This window comes from Saccostrea echinata, unplaced genomic scaffold (assembly GCF_033153115.1).
Source record: "Saccostrea echinata isolate AGI-Se365-2 ecotype Australia unplaced genomic scaffold, CSIRO_AGI_Sech_v1 ptg000009l, whole genome shotgun sequence".
In the NCBI taxonomy this organism is placed as follows: Eukaryota; Metazoa; Mollusca; class Bivalvia; order Ostreida; family Ostreidae; genus Saccostrea; species Saccostrea echinata.
In genome coordinates this window covers 52250973-52271277 of record NW_026889758.1, presented here as the reverse complement: position 1 = coordinate 52271277, position 20305 = coordinate 52250973, and the positions used below count along the sequence as shown (strand labels likewise).

General features: G+C 33.1%; 2 protein-coding genes across 2 annotated transcripts; one reads left to right on the top strand and one right to left on the bottom strand.

Moving 5' to 3' along the window:
* The first annotated feature begins 32 nt into the window (after positions 1–32).
* On the top strand, positions 33–16942 carry LOC133183084 (probable ATP-dependent RNA helicase DHX34). Its single transcript, XM_061318024.1, has 28 exons — positions 33–182; positions 2094–2250; positions 2466–2554; positions 3397–3525; positions 4497–4588; positions 4917–5054; positions 5695–5829; positions 6072–6126; positions 6365–6582; positions 6794–6919; positions 7121–7276; positions 7468–7575; positions 7811–7907; positions 8250–8397; positions 8737–8803; positions 8986–9093; positions 9841–9927; positions 10438–10512; positions 10759–10869; positions 10976–11131; positions 11430–11522; positions 12032–12178; positions 12955–13100; positions 13624–13734; positions 14225–14346; positions 14549–14716; positions 15057–15168; positions 16611–16942. The coding sequence occupies exons 1-28, from the start codon at positions 38–40 to the stop codon at positions 16912–16914; spliced, it is 3600 nt and encodes a 1199-aa protein (XP_061174008.1). The 5' UTR covers positions 33–37; the 3' UTR covers positions 16915–16942.
* LOC133183083 (protein FAM136A-like) lies at positions 16907–20175 on the bottom strand. Its single transcript, XM_061318023.1, has 3 exons — positions 20048–20175; positions 18429–18569; positions 16907–17516 (listed from the first exon to the last, which is right to left on the bottom strand). The coding sequence occupies exons 1-3, from the start codon at positions 20138–20140 to the stop codon at positions 17316–17318; spliced, it is 435 nt and encodes a 144-aa protein (XP_061174007.1). The 5' UTR covers positions 20141–20175; the 3' UTR covers positions 16907–17315.
* Between the last annotated feature and the right edge of the window lie 130 nt (positions 20176–20305).

Here is a 20305-nt window from a genome sequence, read left to right as displayed (position 1 = left end):
CTGACATACCCATTTTCTATTTCCGGTATAAACAAAGATGGAGTCATATTCTCACGATAGAAGACACAAACATAAGAAAAAGCATAAAAAGCACAAAGACAGGCTACATTCAGACAAAGAAAAACATAGAGAGGGTGAATACGGATACAAGAGAAACAATGAAGATGAAAACAACTCTAAAAGTATTTCTTTCATTACTAAATATATTCCAGGAGGTTGTATTAAAATGCTCTTTATGTTTTTCAGTGTTAACAGGTCCGACATAGTCTCTTGACAGGGTTCGACACTATCATTTTTTGGCTTTAGTCCGGGCGGAGTGGTGCTTCTTTACTTTTATTAGTCCGCACGCGATTTTATGAGTCCGTCAAAAAAAAAAAATCAATTGTTTTGTAAAGGTTAATTTAAAAATAAACATTGCAATGTACTATTTATACTTTTTTGAAATAAACAAGCATTTACGAGAAATGTTTTATTCCAAGATTCGTTGAAATCTCGCGATCAGGAACTACGGTCCTATTCCCGATCTCGTTTGTTCTTCTATATACATTACATCGAAACGTCCGACATCTTTCTTTATGTGTCATACTAAATCATGATCACTAAAATAGTTAATTTCATACCAATCAGTCCTAAAATTAAGTGCCGAATTAACTCGGAATTACCTAACTTCCCGCCAAGAAGCTAGAAAGCTGAAAATACATGCGGGGTTTTCCAGTGATAGTTTTCGAGAATTTTCTACAATAACTTACTTACAATAACTAAATTACTTCGGAAATTTATTGATTTTTTTGCAGAAATTTTTATTAGTCTGTTTGGACTAATTAGCCACAGATTTTATTAGTCCGAATAAAAATGTATTAGTCTGAGACAAACGGACTAACATTAATGTCGAACCCTGCTTGATTTGGCTATATAGCTTGATTTAGCCTTATTGAGCTATTCAGAATAGCTAAATCTAGCTATTTTATCACACTTTTTTCTTAAATGGGTTAATTTCTCAGCATACATGTACAAAAAGTCGCACTTTAGTGCAGTAATAAAGCTATATAGCTATTTCAAGCTATATAGCTAAATCAAGAGATTGTGCCAGACCTGATTAATATGAAAATAAATGTTTAATACTTTTACATTGTTTGTGTATGTAACAGGAAAAGAGAAAATGCGACGGACTAGATCAAGATTCTAACCCAGGCCCCATGAACCCTGGACAGGTGTTAAATACCTCAGGCAATTGCTTCTGTAATTATTTTTTTATCCCATAGTATAATAATTACATTTTTATTATTATTATACGATGGATTCCAAAAAAATAAATAAATAAAATAGAAGCACATGCCTGTGTACAGAACCTGATTTTTTATCATTAAATTCAATATGAAAAAAATTTGAATTTGTAGGAATTTTTAAACTGGATGGCATATACATGATATAAGATTTGTATTTTTAATTGAATTCCGAGTGAAGGAGGCCGGTGGTTAAAATTTATATATGTATAGGGTTTATATAGAGAGGGGAAGATTTTTTCTAGGGCTTTATTTGTTACTTATTGATAAAAATTTAACAGCTATTTGGCAACTTGTAATTAAACCTGCCTGATCACCACTTTCCTCTGTCCTTAACTCCCCCCCCCCCCCCCCCCCCCCCCCCCCCGGACACCAACTCATGCCACTCTTTCCTGACAAGCCTTTCAACTGTCAATTCAAAGAGCATGGCATGGCACTAGGTGTAACAGGACAGGAGATAATGTAATGGACCAAACCAGGATTCTGAGTGCAAGAGAGCCCATTTGAGTTTTAATCATTGGAGTGTGAAACAGAATCTGAAAGACACATAGCAGTCTGCTGTTCATGAGATTGAACATTCTGTTACCAGAAATTCTCCATATGTCATATTCTAAAGTGCAGTGCAAAGCTGTAAAATCTGACAGAATATATTGAACCGTCAAGAGCCTGATGAAGCAAAAGTTCTTACCAGAACATAGCCATTGTTATCTGATGTTGTAAATATTATTTTTTATGTTGATTCAACTAAATAAAAGCAGTGATGTTTCCTACAATTAGACTTTTATTTAAAAGTTTTAATTATACATACAGGAGATGCCGAATATGTTAGAGAACAGTCTTCATCTTATAAATATAAAGACAGAGAAACAAAGGCTGAAGAGGAGAGTGTTGATTTTGATTTCAGTTTTCATGACTACAGATCATCTCTGAACAAGATATTTTTTAGAGAGGACAGCTTCTTAAAAAGGCAAGTATTTTTGGCTATTATTGTTATTCAAGAACCATTCTAGTTTGTTTATCATGGTGATTTTCATTGAAAATTATTGATTGAGTAGTACGAGTTAGGCATGCATAGTGTTTTTTTTAATGAAATGGCTAAATATATATACATGTACATGTATATTTTCAGCTCAATTAAGATCTCTGTTTAATTGAGGTATAAACTTTTTTTTTTGTTTCCAGAGGAACTAAAGATTATGATGATTTCTGGATCTTTTTGAAAAGATATCAAGATTTCCAGAGGAAGAAAAATGAATCAGGCAAAGGTTCAGGTATAGTATAGGATTTGTATTCTTACAGTCATCAGACTTTACGTTAGGGATATACAGTGTCAATGTGAAATTCAGCAGAAACTTATACATAAAGTATATACTCGCGTATAAGTCAGTCTGCCTATAAGTCGGTTGTACTTTTTGCAGTTATTTTGGAGGGATTTGCCATTGACTTGCTTATTTATAAGTCGGAACAACTTTTTGCCAGAATTGGTTGACAATTTTAAATTAATGGTCTGATGTTTTAAGCTGATTTCAATCAATATGTTTAAAAAAATTATGTTGATATTTAATTTTAAATCATTACAAATTAAGTAATGCACACTTAAGATAAAAATAACACGATTAAAGTTTATAAATACTTATACTTTATGCATAATCTTAGAGTACATAAATGATTTGATATATAAAGACTTTGTTCAGCGATAACCGGCGGGATTGTTTATAAAATACTTCCTTTTGTCATCCTGAAAAATACCAATCTTTCTATGACTCGCCTATAAGTCGGACACAGAGTTTTGGACCAAAATTTAACTCCCAAAAAACCTACTTATAGACGAGTACATGTATATATGGTTATTACTTTTTAATGAAAAATTCAAGGAAGTAATTTTTTCTATACCATAAATAAAATTGTATGCACAGAGATCATCTATTTCTTCAGTTGGTGCCAAAGGTACATGTACATAAATATACAAAATGATGTTCATGAAAGAAAATCATCTAAATTAAAAGGTCAAAATCAAGAAATACAAAACATTTTATTTTATTGTTGCAATTCATTTATTATTTTGATCTTCTTAAGAGTATTTCTTATGAACATGCCTAATTATGTATTTCAGATAAAAGGGTTGAAGATTGTAAGGAAGGGAAGTTTGGACTTCCACTTCATTATGACAAGAGGTACCGAGTTAATATTGGGATTATCAGCAAAAACGTGGACGATTTTTTACGAAGAGGGAGACTTGCTGGTAAATGTCACACATTTGCTTGTAGAGGATAGGGATACTGTAAACAAAGTTTTCTTCACATGCTACAAGAAATATCCTCAAGTTTTGCAAATTTATATTTTACTCACAGCTATTTCTTGGCACAAATCTTGTATTAATTAATTTGTGTATTTATGTAGAATATTTCCTCATTTATGGAAATTAAAAGTCATGGAGTGATTTAAAACTGACAGGTCATGAATATCTTTTGATGTAAATGATAGGTTGATTCACAGTATCTGAAAGTGGCATACTTCAGTGAAATATCACCAACCATTTACCTGGTCAATACAAAACACAGTACATGTACCATCACTGCTATATGGTATTTTATACCAAATAGCAGTGATAGTAAATGTATAATGTTTCTGATCAGTTCTTGCAATGATCCCCTCCTTTAAATGTGTGTGCTTTATAGAATTAATCAATCTGTTTTTCCTTTAACAAAAACCAATAACATTATACAGTCAAACCTCATTATCTTAAACTCGATGGGACTGAGAAAAAAACTCGAGATATCCAAGAGTTTGAGATATCAAGGGTAAAATACCTAAGAAGTTAGCACTTCCCAATCACTTCAACATATCCATGGTATTTGAGATATTCATGTTCGAGATACCGAGGCTCTACTGTACTAGTTGATGTACTAAAGGGTAGTCATTGGTGAGGAGTCAATGAAGGACTTCAAGATAATAAGCTATTTTATCAAAGGTCAAGGCCAAAAGAGCAAGTTTATTCTAATTATCATACTGTAGGGTCCTGCTGTTTTTTTTTTCATTCAGCATTTCATATGCATGTAAACCTTGCACTCACAGTTGCTAAATGGTCTTATGGTTTATTTGATGGTAAATGATTGTATAAAAGATCATTAAACATTTCAGTGTTTACACTTTTGATTTAAAAAAAAAAGGAAAATTAATTACCAAATAATTATGATACATTTGATATTTCAGATTGTGAAATTGAGAGAGAATTGACCATAGAGAGAGTAAGGCAGTTCAAACACATCTTATTATACTACCTGGACTTTCTACAGAAGCAAAAGGTATTTGTATACTCGAGGTATTCTGAAATAAATACATGTATGTAGTCTATATCACAGTAACTGTGGTTGTAGTGTACATTGTATAAGATCATTGATTATGTGATCCAGACTTAGGTTATCTTACGAAATCTCTCATCCAAGAAAAAAAAAACAAATTCATTTTCATATTTTCAATCAAAAGAAAGTTCTTTTTTCTGGAATCTATAGATATTTTAGCTTTTATCTGGCATGTACATTCAATTGAAGAGAATTTTATAAAGAAAAATAAGGAATCTAGATAACATGTATATACACATGCATACTTCTTATAATGATTTTAATTTTACAGTTCAACAAACTGAAGAAGATCCGGACAGATCAGGAGAATCTGCCAATTTTCCAGTATAAACAAATGATTCTCGACAAACTTCAACAAAATCAAATTGTTGTGGTGGCAGGAGATACAGGATGTGGAAAATCAACACAGGTAAGGGGAAAATCAACACAAGTTGAGGGGGAGATCAACACAGGTATGGGGAAAATCAACACAGGTATGGAGAAAATCAACACAAGTTGTGGGGGGGGGGATCAACACAGCTATGGAGAAAATCAACACAGGTAAAGGGAAAATCAACACAGGCAGGGGGATCAACACAGGTATGGGGAAAATCAACACAGGTGGGGGGATCAACACAGGTATGGAGAAAATCAACAAAGGTGGGGGGAAAATTAACACAGGTATTAGGATAATCAACACATCTATGGAGAAATTCCTTAATATATACAGAGGAGAAAATTCATTCAAAATTAAAATCCTCACATGTAGAAGTGGATGATAAGTGAATTTGTATCTAAAAGAAGTGGATCTGGATCCACTCAGTTTGAAGAGCTTATACATAACATTTATAAAAATTACTGTGCTAAAGGGAGAAAACTCTTCTATTTTTGTTTTCATGAATATTTTGTAATCATAAATTTATTAAGTTTGAACATGTACTGTATGCTTTCACAGGTCAAAAGAGATAAATTCATGTGAACTACAGTAAAGGTACATGCACTCATCCAATATTGGGGTATTATGCTGGCTGATTGTATCTAGATTTTGTACATTTTGATACATTACACAGGTTCCTCAATACTTGTTAGCAGCAGGATACACAGGAATAGCATGTACCCAACCCAGACGTATTGCCTGTATATCTCTGTCCAAAAGAGTTGGTTATGAGACATTGAATGAATATGGGTCTGAAGTGGCTTATCAGGTTAAAAAAAGGACTGGTATATTTTACACAAAAAGGCTAATGTGAATAATATGGCTAAAAGAAAATATGTTGAGATTTTTTAGCCTGATAGGAGAAACATGAGAAATTTATGGTTATGAAGAAAAAAAATTAAGTTTGTGTAATTGTTAGTGTAGTGTAATATAAAATTAATATTAGTGTTTCAAATATAGAAATTAATTTGTAAGAAAAATTTATGTCATTTTTATTTTTAAAATATATAGGTTAGATTTGAAAAGACAAAAACAAGATTTACCCGGATTTTGTTTCTGACAGAAGGTATGTCTATTGAATTTTCTCCCATTTGCTCTCAAATTTAGTGTTTGAAATAGTAATAACGCAAAATGTACAATGTATGTGTAATGACAAGCATATTCCTGTTACCATATTGGACTTTTGGTTTCTGTATCGAGAGTGTACTACATGTAGTATGTTATCTTAGAATATCCACTGCATCTTTTTTTCACATATTATATACATCCAACATGGAAACTGAATCTTTTCATTTTATGTGCAGGACTTTTACTTCGACAGATGACCACTGACCCACTTTTGAACCAGTATAATGTGATTGTAATTGACGAGGTTCATGAGCGTCACATCCACACGGACTTCCTGCTTGGAGTGATGAAATGCCTGCTACAACATAGAAAAGATCTAAAGCTGGTGTTAATGTCGGCTACTATCAACATAAACCTCTTCAGCAGCTACTTTGATGGAGCCCCTGTCGTCAAGGTTTGTATGATTAGGATTTGACCTTGAGGAGTTTTCAATAATGCAAATTTGAAAGGTTAAACTTTGTATTTCCTTTGTAATCATGATTTATGGCCAAAATGCTGTATCAAATTGAACTAAGTCTTACATTATAATTACTGGAAAGTTTATTTCATTGCAACTGTGCACAAGTACACTTATAATATATAACACACAAATTTACTATGTTAAGGTTCCAGGAAGACTGTATCCCATTCATCTGGAGTATATTCCTATCAGAAAAGAGGAATTAGGATCCAAATCAGAAAGACTGGATGCATCTCCCTACCTCCGCTTAATGCAGACAATTGACACCAAGGTTAGTTGTAAATATGTATCAGTAATGCTCTTAAATTTTATTCATACATGTATCTGAAGAATATTTTCCTGTTTGTTTTGGAAAATTTTGTCTTTGAGAATTATTACCATCTTGCAATTTTTATATTTTGAAGAAAAATGTTATGTATGAATAGAAAAAATTTACAATATAATCTTAGAAAAAATTCTGTATCCTTTAAAGTATCCTATCACTGAGCGAGGGGATCTGTTGATTTTCTTGAGTGGGATGTCTGAGATAATGACAGTGGTAGAAGCTGCCAAGATGTATGCCCAGAACACAAGGAGGTGGATCGTACTTCCATTACACGGGGCTCTCTCTGTAGATGAACAAGACAAGGTAAAAAAGGAAGAAATAATATTGCATTAATTGTTTTGGTGTACCAGTATATAGATTCATTTTTAAGTTGTGTTGATCTGAAAGATGAAAACTTGATGGATAGATTTTTAAAAGATTTGATTTTGCTATGAAGAGTAAAAATTGCTAAACATTGAGGTTAGCGACATAATGACTCTGTTATGCTTCATCAGGTGTTTGATTTTCCACCAGAGGGTGTCAGGAAGTGTATTGTATCCACCAACATAGCAGAGACGTCTGTGACGATTGATGGAGTTCGCTTCATCATTGACTCTGGAAAGGTCTGTTGCCATCTAAATCCAAAAATAAATCTTAATTATATGCTCAGTGCATATAATGCGTATAACTAACTTTGTAAGGCATTTAATTAATTTTGTTGATGATATGTTTAATAAGTATTGATTAAAGTACAATGTAGTATTAATGTGTAATATGTAATAAATGCACATAAACTATGCTTCTGAATGGGTGATAGGATAGACATTAAACCTGACTCTGTTATTAAATATTCTACAGGTGAAGGAAATGACCTTTGACCCTAAGTATAAAATGCAGAGACTGCAGGAATTTTGGATCAGTCAGGCCAGTGCCGAGCAGAGAAAGGGCAGAGCAGGTAATGGTTGCAAAATGTTGAGAAGCTTTAGTACTTACATGTATCTTGTTGGGTGCTAAAACTTCTGATCAGACAACAGTGTTACATACAAGTATTTTAGAGAGGTAGGACAAAATTAATTGAAATGAATTTTCAGAATAGTTTTTTTCACAAGTTGATGAAAAACAGTAATAGATGTCAAATTAATGAAGGTATTTATGAATAGTTTACACAAATTTATTGGCTATGACTGCAATGGTAAGTTCATTGTTCCCCAAGACAGCAACTATTTCCCGAGGGCCAGGCCCTGGAGTGTGTTACAAATTTATGAAGAGTAAAACTCATTCCTCTTTGTTGTTTTAGGTAGGACAGGTCCTGGAGTGTGTTACAGATTGTATGAGGAGTCAGACTTTCATTCCTTCCAGGAGTATGCCACTCCAGAGATACAGAGGGTGCCCTTAGACTCACTGATCTTACAAATGATATCCATGGGGCTCCCAGATGTCAGAAAGTAAGGTGTTTAAAAATGTCTAATGGGTATGTTCAATAGATATAGGTCTACCTATATTGTGAATTTGAAAAGACACTGTTCTTGAACATTGGTGTCTTAATACTGTTCCTCATCATACATGTAAAATATGAAACAAAAAATATTCATTATGTTCCTACACAACAGGATGAAGATGTATTCATTTTGCCCTGTTTGTCTGTCTATCAGTTTTTCCACTTGTCTGTCATGAAATCAAGCTGATGCCATAACTTTGAAACCCTATCACTTGCATATTTTTACCCAAGCTTAAAAGTACTAGTATTTTAATAAAGAACTGAAATTGAATTTTGTTCTTTGTAGATTTCCTTTTCTGGAGGAGCCAGAGATGAGTAGCATAGAAAATGCTGTCCACTTCCTGAAAGAACAGGTAACATGGTCGTATATTAACTGTATATGGCATTAAGATTGACAGTTATGTGGATTTTTTTAATGTACACGTAATTGAGATGATGGAGGATGCAAAGTTTCTTTCTCATGTATGTCTGGCAACAAATTTTAAAATTTCATTTTGTTTCCAAATGTGTACACAAATCAAATTTGGTTCAACAGAGTGCTCTAACTGAAGATGAAAAGTTAACCCCAATTGGTCAGATGTTGTCACGGTTACCAGTAGATGTCATTATTGGAAAGATGCTTATAATGGGATCAATATTTCATGTAAGGGGCTTTATCAACATTTAATTAATAATCATATTTATGAATATATTTTTTTCTGTAATTATTCCCTTGCAAGGAAGTTGAAGGGGAATGCAGTTAGTGTATATAATACATGTATCATCATTACTTGATACTCCAGTATTTGCTGTTTTATACTGTATTCTATAGTTTTTGACTATATAGTCTGTTTCACTTGTTTTGAGATTTTTATCTATTGACTGATGATCTATTTCCTGACATGTGATTGATCTATTGACTGATGATGTCATCCTGAGGTCAGTAGTATTGTGACATCATCAGGATTTCAGCTTATTCTAGCATCCTTATCTTACTCCAAATAATAATGCCTTACTTTTATATTTATTCTTTCCATTTTTTTTGGTATGGAACTGTCATATAAGGTAATAAAACAGTTATCAAATGCCTAATCAGGCAAAAGATCAGAATATATTTCCTTTGGTACTTGGAACAGCTCATTGTGTTCTTTTGCTGTCAGCTTTTGGCATGGGCAATAAAACACAGTGAGCTGTTCCCAGCACCTGGGGAATTCCGAATATATTTTGATCTATTGTCTGATTAGGCATTATACATGTATTCCTGCATACCAAACTCACTTTGATGAGATGTAATTAGTATCAGATGTACATTGATATCATGAGCTTGGTTAATATACATGTAAGGATTTGAAATCTCTTTGTGGTAAGTACGTAAAAACTTAATTATTTGGTACGTGTATTTATTTTACAGATGATAGATCCTGTGTTGTCCATAGCAGCAGCCATGAGTGTTCAGTCACCATTCACCAGTAAAGCTCATACGGATTATGATGCTGTGGTAAATAAACATTAAGTTTACCTTTAGTAATTACAATGAAATTGTTTGTTGAGTGTATTTTCTTTCAAAGTGCATGACAGCCCAGTACTGTGAAAAGTTTTTTTTGATATGGGCATTTGACTTAAAAACAAATTTCTTGATAATTCTCTTAATACTTCTCTCCTTTTAGCCATAATATCCTGCCTTTACATTTAATTAACTTGTATTTGCACATTGTCTCTAAAAAATAAGACAACTCTTATGTGGTTTAAACTATACTATTTTACATGTACGTGTATATATAAGAAAAAAAAGGAAGTAAAGAAAAAAAATAAAGGTTAAAAAAATGAAATATTAAAAAACAAAAACAAAACAAACAAACAAAAAAACAAACGAGCAAAAACAAACAAACATTGTTCATATGAAATACCAGTTCATATCTTTTAAAATGCTTCGATCTTTCTGAGGAATGAAACTTCAAGTGTAGGAAAATGCTGATATGTGTCATAATAAAGATCTAAATACTTACAGTCTACAAGAAAACCACTAGAATCAGATCATGGAGACCCCTTCACATTACTGAATGCATTTGATGAATGGATACAAGTAAGTTCTTGTGCAAATACATGTAACAACATGATTTTAGTGTCACATGAAGTATAGAAGAGCACATTTTTTGCCAGTTCACAGCCTTGGTTATTACTTTCAAAATGATGTAAACACTGATATCATCAGTTTGCATAAAGGTTTGTCAAAGACTCATTTTGTTTACTTGTAATTTTAGTTTAGAGTCTTCTTTAGTGAATAATATTCAAATTGATTTCTACATATGTTGCTATATTTTGACAACAGGTGAAAGGAAAGGGTCAGGATACCAGGAAATGGTGTAGAAGACGAGGTTTGGAAGAACAGCGATTTTATGAAATGACTAAACTGAAGGGACAGTTCAAAGAACTTCTACAGGTACAGTGAATCAAAAAATCACGACACCAGGAAACATAAGAAATAAAATTGGTATACCAATACATGTACTAGAATTATCAATATCATAAGATTAAAACATTTTAAGGACCATAATTTATTGGTGAGGACTGAAGATAAGGAAGCTTTTACAACTAGCGACGAGAGACGTCGTCACCATGGCGACAGGAAACGATTAGGGCAGCTGAAGAAGGAGAAGAACAGAGAAGCCAAGAAAAGGAAGATCCTTAAGCTAGAGGATGATGTAAGAATTCATTTGGCTTTTTAGCCTTTTAAAATACAGATCAGAGTTATTAGGGAATCATTTGCGTCTCCCTTGTGTTTGATAGATACATGTATGAAACCTAAATTCAAACAAAAAGGTTTTGAATTTTTGCATGCTCTAAAAGACTTAAATTTGTTAAGATAAGAAAAAAGCATAATTGTTTCAGTAAAAGGTAATGGAATTTCAAGACCATATCAATGAAAATAAGTCACAGAAGCTATGTTCTTGACAAGAATTTTTTTACTGAGTTTTTAACTGTTCCGTTCTGTTCTGGTAGGATTTTGTCATCAGTGATGATGAGAAGGAAGATGAAGGAGATGACATCAAGGACCTGGAATTCCGACTCTCTCACAATCTCTCCAAGTTACAGGTATCAACAATTACTTACAGATACTTATTTGAAGATATCCATGAACATGTACGCTGTAAATTACGGCATTCATTCTCAAGTACAGGTACATACTACTAAGTTACAAATGCATACATTTTAAGTTGTATACAGGTATATTAAACTACAACCAACTGTATACATGTACATGTACATCCCTTTAGTTGTAGGTAATGTACATATCTCTAAAAGCATAATCTAGAGTAAAAGTATGCATGTTCTCACTACTGTAGAAAAATGTGCCTGTGTACATGTAGATTTCTCATGAACACACTAACATAATTATGCCATGATTTTGAAAACCCAAAGAAATTTTTACATATATTGATATTGCACTAGTAGACCTGATCCACTACTACAAAATTTGAATCTTGTCAAAATTATAATTTACATGAAACTCAAATGAGTGACTGCCACTTCTGTGTATCAATGTAACACACTGCCTCCTAAACTACAGAGGGAGAGTTAACAGTTGTATTTATATATGACAGGAAACCTCCAACAAGAACAGAAGTTTTACCTTGGGAGAAATCAATTTGCTGAAGATTATTTTGTGTAGTGGGCTATATCCACAGGTCGCCATAGCAGACGAAAATAACCCCCATAAATCTGAATCCGAGCAGGCTTTTCATACCAAGGTTAGTGTTTTAATGGGTCAAGGTTATAATACGACCTGATAAATATTCTACATTTGTTTATCATTGCTTAGAAACTACCATAATAAAACTAAAAATAAAAAATCCTCAAAGGACAAGGTATGGTAACGACCAAATCTGGCCCCTTATTTGATGTAAAAATCAGAACACGGTTAAAATTTAGATAGTTTGTAGTTAAGAACTTAATGTGATGCCTGTTTTAAAACCAGCACTAATTTTGATTCAAGGCTTTCGCGGAGGCCACAAGAGGGTGCAAAAATAGGACATTTTCCCAAATTTCCTCAATTCTGATCAAATTTTGTGAAACATAGAGCACAAGCTTGCCTATCTGAGATTTTTATACATGCATCTGATGCTAGTGTATGAAATATATAAATTTGATAGATAGGCAAGCTTGTGCTCTATGTTTTCTGAACCAAAATGTGCTGTAAAATTGATGAAAATTTGCATAAAAATGAGAAAATTCGGAAATTGACATATTTTCCAACCTTCCTCTGACCTCTGTGTATCTCATAACTTAGAACCAATACTCATTTTGTGGCAGGGGTGACAACAGCTGGTTTTTAACTGCTAAACTGTTGCATCACTCTAAAAGACACCCCGAACCGGGGGCCAAAAAGGGGACTTAGCTTATCTTGTCCTTTGATAGGTTTGGATGATGAGCTCATTATGTGGATCCTTTTAACAGGATTTTCCTGGGTATAGCCTTGTAAAATAAATATTTTGAGATGCATGATCAGTACTCTATATTTTTTCAGACAAAACCTTTCCTACTGCTTCACCCTACCTGTGTATTTGCATGTCAGCCCGAGCTTCTGAGGTCTACAGAGGTGAAACACGATCCCCAGTGTCCATCAGAACTACGGGGAAAACTCAGTTATCATCATCAGCTGTTAGCTTATGTGTAGGTTAAGAACATTCTTCTTTAGTGTCTTAATGTCATTCTTTTATGTCAGAGGGATCTAAGATGTTCATTACTCATGTGATGATCAGGTTAGATAAGAAGCTTACTTCTGTCATCTCTTTAAGTGATTTTTTTTGCCTTAGTTTGCTGAGGGGAAAAACAACTAACATATACATGTAATTATAATTTAATTTAAACTCTACAATTTCAAAATACAATAAAAGTAAATTCATTTCCTGGGTGTAACTGTTACATGGAAATTTTTGTTACCAGTATTTATGTTATTCTTTATATCAGAAAACAAAATTCCAGTTTGTCTACCATGCCCAGTGCTTCTGTTTCAGTGAAATACCCCCCCCTCCCCCCGAAAAAAAATGTTATCAACAGAAAACAAGCCATTACACACTGGATAATGCTTTATTCATATACACTTTAAAAGTGCCATAAAATGTCCTGTCTGTGTTTGTAAATAATTTTAAAATGAAATGTATAAACTTTTTGAGACTGTATATCTTATTTACAGATCTCTCCTGGAGACAAACAAGCCGTACCTGATTAACACAATGAGAGTGCCGGCCCTACAGACAGTCACCATGTTCTCCAACTTCATTGACACAGATGCCTCATGCATGAGGTTAGGGTTATATTATTTCAAAAGTGTAACTGGTAAAATACCGTATAGTGGGAATTTTTAGCGGGGTGCTAACTTTGGCTTATTTTAGGGGTTTTCAAGTAGGCCACTAAAATTTGATTGCTAAATTTGCACCCTTGCATATAAATACTGTATACAAGAAAAATAACTTTGATCAGTCTGTTGTTAAACAATATACCTTTCATCTTGTATTGGTTTTTACTCAAATTCTTGCTTATATCTGTACTCAAATGCTTATTAAATGTACTGAAAACTCTTTTAGAAGATAAATTTCCTCTTTTGCAACCTCATGTTACTCTGTGTCTGCCAAAAAAAGTTCCACCAAAATTATTGGCATACCTTTGAGCAAGCAAAACGCCAAATTTTACACCCGCTAAAGAAACCCACTATATGGTATCTTTTAATCTCTTGCTGGCAATACATGAAGGAGATTATTGCGAGTATTAAATTATATATTGATTTGTTGTAACAGACTAGTATGTGATGGTTGGCTGGAGATAAAGTTTGCTGATGAGGAATCGGCATCAAACACTCTGTCCAGTGTAATACAGCTCCGAGCCACATGGCAGAACTTACTGAAGCTTAGACTGGAAGGTATTTCTCAACTTGTACGGAATTCTGATCTCTGTTTCTTTTAAACATGTACGTTTAAAAATATTACTAAATGGGTATTCTATCAACATACATGAATGTATTTCTCTCTTTTAAAATCCAAGGAATGATTCATAACTCCATAATTTTGATTTTTCTTGGACATAAGATACAACTCATGACTATGTACTACATTACTTTACAGACACGATGAAAAGTCTGGATGAGGACAGAAAGATAAATCCCCGAGCTCGACAGCTTGAGAGGCTTCTGGCTAAGAAACTGACCGAGTACCTGTCCAGTGATGTCTGTTACGCAATCCGTCGTGTGATGGCTGCTGAGCAGAGCCGCCTATACCGGGGGCCAGACAGAGGCAAGAATCAATTAATCATCTGATTGATTAACACTACTTGTAGCACTTTCCTTGAGGGTTAAAATTATTCTGGAAGAAAAAATTTGCTGTACTGTTACATGGAAAAGGATTTTTTTAATTATATGTAACTTGACGTTTCTAAGCCTGTACAATGTCTCATAGAAATCAAACCAACACCGTTTGGCGTTTTTAAAGATTTTCATAAATCTTTCGTCTTCAGCAGCTATGGTAACACTTAAACTCATAAACAGATTTATAAGCCTTGGTAGAATCTACTTACAATGTACTTCAATATTAATAGTTAGTATGTAAAGTAATTTGGTTTACTTTGGATTTATAGATTGTGCAGGGAACAGTGAAATACTGACAGGTGTACTGAAATCCAGCTCCGAGGGGAGAACTCATCCAGTAAAAGGAGGAGTTCAGATCAATAATTACCTTGTCTATAACTGGCAAGTACTGATTTAATTTTTAAGCCCAGCCATGAATATGGCCGGGGCATATAGTGTTTGTCATGTCAGTCTTCCGTCCTTCCGTCACACTTTGCGTTTAGCTCTGTTCAAAGCTCAGTTTCAAAGAAACTATGCAAGATATTTTTTATCAAACGTCATATGCTAATAGATATTGATGAGAGCTATGCAACTGCATCAACATTTTTTGACCTTGACCTTTCATTTGACCTTGACCTCACTTTTCTTAACTTAGTGTTTAGCTCAGTTTTAAAGATACCATTCAAGGCAGTGTAACCAAACTTCATATGTTGATACATACTGATGTAAGCTATTCAACTGCATCAACATTTTTTGATCTTGACCATTCCTTTCACCTTGACCTCACCTTTCTTAAATTAGTATTTAGCTCAGTTTTAATGGAATCATTCAAGATACTTTTATCAAACTTCATATCCTGATACATACTGATGAGAGCTTTTCAACTGCATCAATATTTTTTGACCTTGACCTTTCCTTTGACCTTGACCTCACTTTTCTTAAATTAGTGTTTAGCTCAGTTTTAAAGAAAACATTCATAATATTTTATCAAACTTCATATGCTAATACATACTGATGTAACCTTTTCAACTGCATCAACATTTTTTGACCTTGACCTTTCCTTTGATCTTAACTTCATTATTTTAAATTAGTGTTTAGCTCAGTTTTAAATAAACCATTCAAAATATTTTTATCAAACTTAAATATGCTGATACGTATTTGTGAGAAGTATTCAACTGCATCAAAAACATTTGACCTTGAACTTTCCTGTGACCTTGACCTCACTTTTCTTAGATTTGCATTTTGCTTAATTTTAAAGAAACCATTTAAGATATATTTATGTAAGTTTATGCACTTATACATAATTTGGTGAGAATTTATCATCTATATCTTTTTAGATTTCAATGTCAATTTTAAAGAAACTATTCAAGATATTCCCATCAAATTTCATACACTAATACAAATTTTCATGTTGCATTACTAATATACCCTCGGCAGGGCATTCATGTCCTATGGACATATTTCTAGTTAATTTTTTTCTGCTTATAAATACTTGTAAAGTTGAATTGGACTGAGATTTTTGGAGGTTTGTTTTGCATTTACAGAATAACATTCTACACATTAAGTTACTTTTTTGCCCATTAGATCTTCACACATTTCTTCATTAATAAGTTAATAATGACTTACAACGTTGTGAACTTGACCTTAATATAACGTTACGAGTCAATTCATGATGCAATCTCACATTCAATACAAACCAAGTCCTTTTCACTTGTTTGTTAACTGCTTCCTCATTCTTCTCTAGGAAGCAAATTTCAGTCGAGCTCATTAAAATTAACTGACCTGTTTCCTGTTGGATATTAATAGATGAAACTGTTCTCATAACCCAATTTTAAAAATTTCAGTTTGCTAGAGGAGTCTGAAGCCAGTGTGTGGGGTGAATACACCAGTAACATGCAGAGACACTGGGTCTGTCCTAGATGCCAAGCTAGTCTCATAGTGTCTATTCAAGAGAGACTCGAGCATGAGAGTGAGTGTCAAAGTCGCAATCTCGAGCCCACTCAGCAGGAGGAAGCTCAGGAGATTGAGGAAGAAAAGGAGGCTCAAATGAATCCCCTCAGAAAACATTACTTTTGTGAGAAGTGTGATAAAACATTTAGGTTCACCACAACAGAAATATTAAAACACAAAAAATCTCATGTAACGTGACAATTTCAGATAAATATTTATTTTTTCATTATATAAATTTTGTTATGTTGTCAAAAGAATTCATCAACATATATGAGTGATGTATTAAAAAAAAAATTACCAAGTTCCCAGATATCAGATCCATATCTATTGTTCTGTGCTCTGTGCTGGTTATGAATTCTGTTCACTCTTACATAAATATGAATGTACATGTATATTTTTTTTAATGAAAAAATGTTGCTTATACAAAAACAAATGTATATGCAGTAACACTCTACAAAGCATTGACCTACTAGTGTGCACTGAACACAAGCATCAAACTTACTATTAAAAAAAATTCTTCTACCTCAACACTTATAAATGTGGGAACATTTTGTAAATTTAGTAATTTAAAAAAAAAATTTCTAAACAGCAGGTTTATATCAGTCATATTTTCCCTTTGTAAGTCCTAATCGTAGCCTCTTCTCTAGACTTGGTAAAGTTGTTATATGAGTGTCCACACACTTAATAACACACCTCTCCATGTCTTCTTTATAGCCCTGAATTTCGCTCTCTTTCGTATCTGGACCAAGTTTGTCTCTTGCAGCATCCTGGCAATCCATGGCGCATCTTGTGATCCGATTCTGTAGGGAGAAAGAAAGGTTTTAGTTACAAAAAAGGTTCGATTAGAGAATAGCATACACAGCTATGCTGAAGAATAAGAATATGCTGAAGTGAGTCGATGGTTCCACCCTTATTATGATTATTCTATCTTGATATCTTGAACCCTATTATATATCAGAGTTTTCTGCCATCCGATTGTTTTCATATATTGAGGATAACATAAATATGTATCTGCATCACTCATTGAATTGAACTTCAAAATTATGAATCGTGTATGTTGATAAGAGAACAGGGATTCATTTTGGCTTGTGTCCTATGTTAATTATGTATTAATTTTGCTCAGGACACTACAATGTGCTTCCCTATTTATGCAATAAAATTGGACATACAGTAAAACATGCTTATAACGAAGTGCTGGGGACAGGCCATTTTTGCTTTGTTATAAAACGTAATTCGTTATATCCATAAGCTTCACAATGTGTTTAAAACCCACAGAGAATGAAAATCTCTTCGCTATAAGCATCAATTCATTATAAGTGTGTTCCCTTTCAGTGTGGTTTACTGTAATTATGTATTTTTAAATTTTTTTGGTACAAGTTCACAAGCAATTATCAGAAAATTTTTGCAAATGCTAGTCAGCACAGATTAATATTATGTGGAAATACAGTCAAACTTCGTTATCTTAAACTTGATGGACCGAGAAAAAAAAAACTTAGAGATATCCAAGGATTCAATATAATGAGGTTAAAAATACAAAAAGAGTAGTGGGACCATAATTAAAGAAAGGGGTTGAACTCTGTCCTAGATACAAGATTACACTCTTGCATCAAATGCCTAAAAAATAAAAAAAAATGTGGAATTAATTGAATGCAAAATCTTGATCATATTTTGTCATACTATTAAGTGCAGCTCTTGTAAAGTACATCACTTACTTGAAAACCTTCCACTTCTCTTTGAACAAAGTTTGATGCTTCCATTAGCTTGGCATTGCAGTTTTGTGCACACCTCTCAATATCTTCAATTGGACTTTTTCTATCACCGTAACACTTGGCTGCACAAGTATGCATGTCTGCCTGAAAAAAAAAATTTAGGCTTTAATTCCATACACTGCAGAGAATTTTGAAAAATCCATGTCAATAGCTGATGCATACCGAACATGATGAAAAAAAATTAAAAAATAAATGTTCCTTTGTACATTTTCTTGTATTTTGCAATAAGAATCTTGATAATAGTAAGCGCTGCTCACTTTGCTGCGCTAGCTATTATCAAGATTCTTATCGTAGCGAGCTCTATAGACAGCGTGTACAAACAGAGGAAATTCGGGTTGAAATCTGCACATTGTTCAAAGAAATTTTTATTGGGCCACGTGAAAAAATTCTAAATTCCCAATAATCCTTTGTGGTGCAAAGCAACATGGTGGCTTAGGCAAAGCAACAACTTACTATGACAAATATTCAAACAAGAATTTAATGCACTTTCCATGCAACAAAAGTATTGTTTGCATCCTCAGTAAACATGACTTTGCATGTGACATCATATTTTCGTCACTTCAAAGGCTTGGGTATTTCCGATTTTGTCGGAAAAATCTGAGAAGTTTGGATTATCAATCCCTAAGTTTGGGGAGTTAAGTAAAGATAAAAAATATTCCTTTTAAGTGTTTTAAAATAAACTTATGATATGGAGAAAACACAGACTAAATTTTAAAGGAGTTTACTGAAGAGTGTATTGTTATAAGCAGAATGAAAAACGATATTTGAGAGGTGAAGGGAGTTGTACAGTAAATAGATAATTTTACAAAAATGCAACTGGTCAACTGCACTCACCCTAACATTTTTACCGTCGGACATATTATTATTAAAAATTATAACTCTGTTTCTAAAAAAAAAATAATCATATCTCATTGTACAATGCAAAAGAGTCCTCTAGTTTATTCATTCTGTTTGACCATTTCTATGTTTATACACAGTCACATGTTACCAAATAATTTCTGTAAGCCTGATTAACTTGATTAAGGTAATAAATTTATCCATGTTTTATGTGCGAACAATTTAAATGAAAAATAGACACAATTTTTATGGAAATGGAAAATGGGGTGAACGGTAAAATAATTTAAATGAAACAAAACAGAAGGGCAGCTATGAAGTTTTCCTTATATTTAGTTTCAAAAAGACTAAGGACAAAATGACTGGGGAATGACTGAAATTTTTACCGACTACGATTTGACTGGAGTAAAACCACCGTTTGTCAATGGTGGGCTGTGCTCGACCTGTATGTGGGTTACTTATGTAAATTTGATCAATATTTATTCAACGAAGCATCGGTATATAATTAACTCCATTTTTTTCATTGACTATAATTCATTGTTATCAAAACGCCAAAATTTCACTAACTGTCTCAAAACAAAATTATGTTAAGATTTATGTCAGTGTGAATGCAATTTACTTCGAGGAAATTCAAGTTAAACTGTATGCCTTTTTAATAGTTGCATAAGAAAAAAAGGTCAGAGTAAAAAACTCAACAACGAAACATTAGAATTTCTGGGATAACATACCTGTCTCTGTCTTATAATATCTTTGTCAATTGCTGCCATCATGTCGTTAAATGCATTTCGCACACGTGCTTGTGCGTCCTCTATGTTCGCCATCTTCTTTATTTGTGTGGTTAAATTAAAACAAACAATGAACCCGATTCGATTAAGATGCGAGGGGAAAAATGTTTAAATTTAAGTAAAGTAAATGCATTGAATGAAAGAGAATACTTAACACATGGATTTATTTATCTTTAAAATTTCATTATGATTTAACATGTG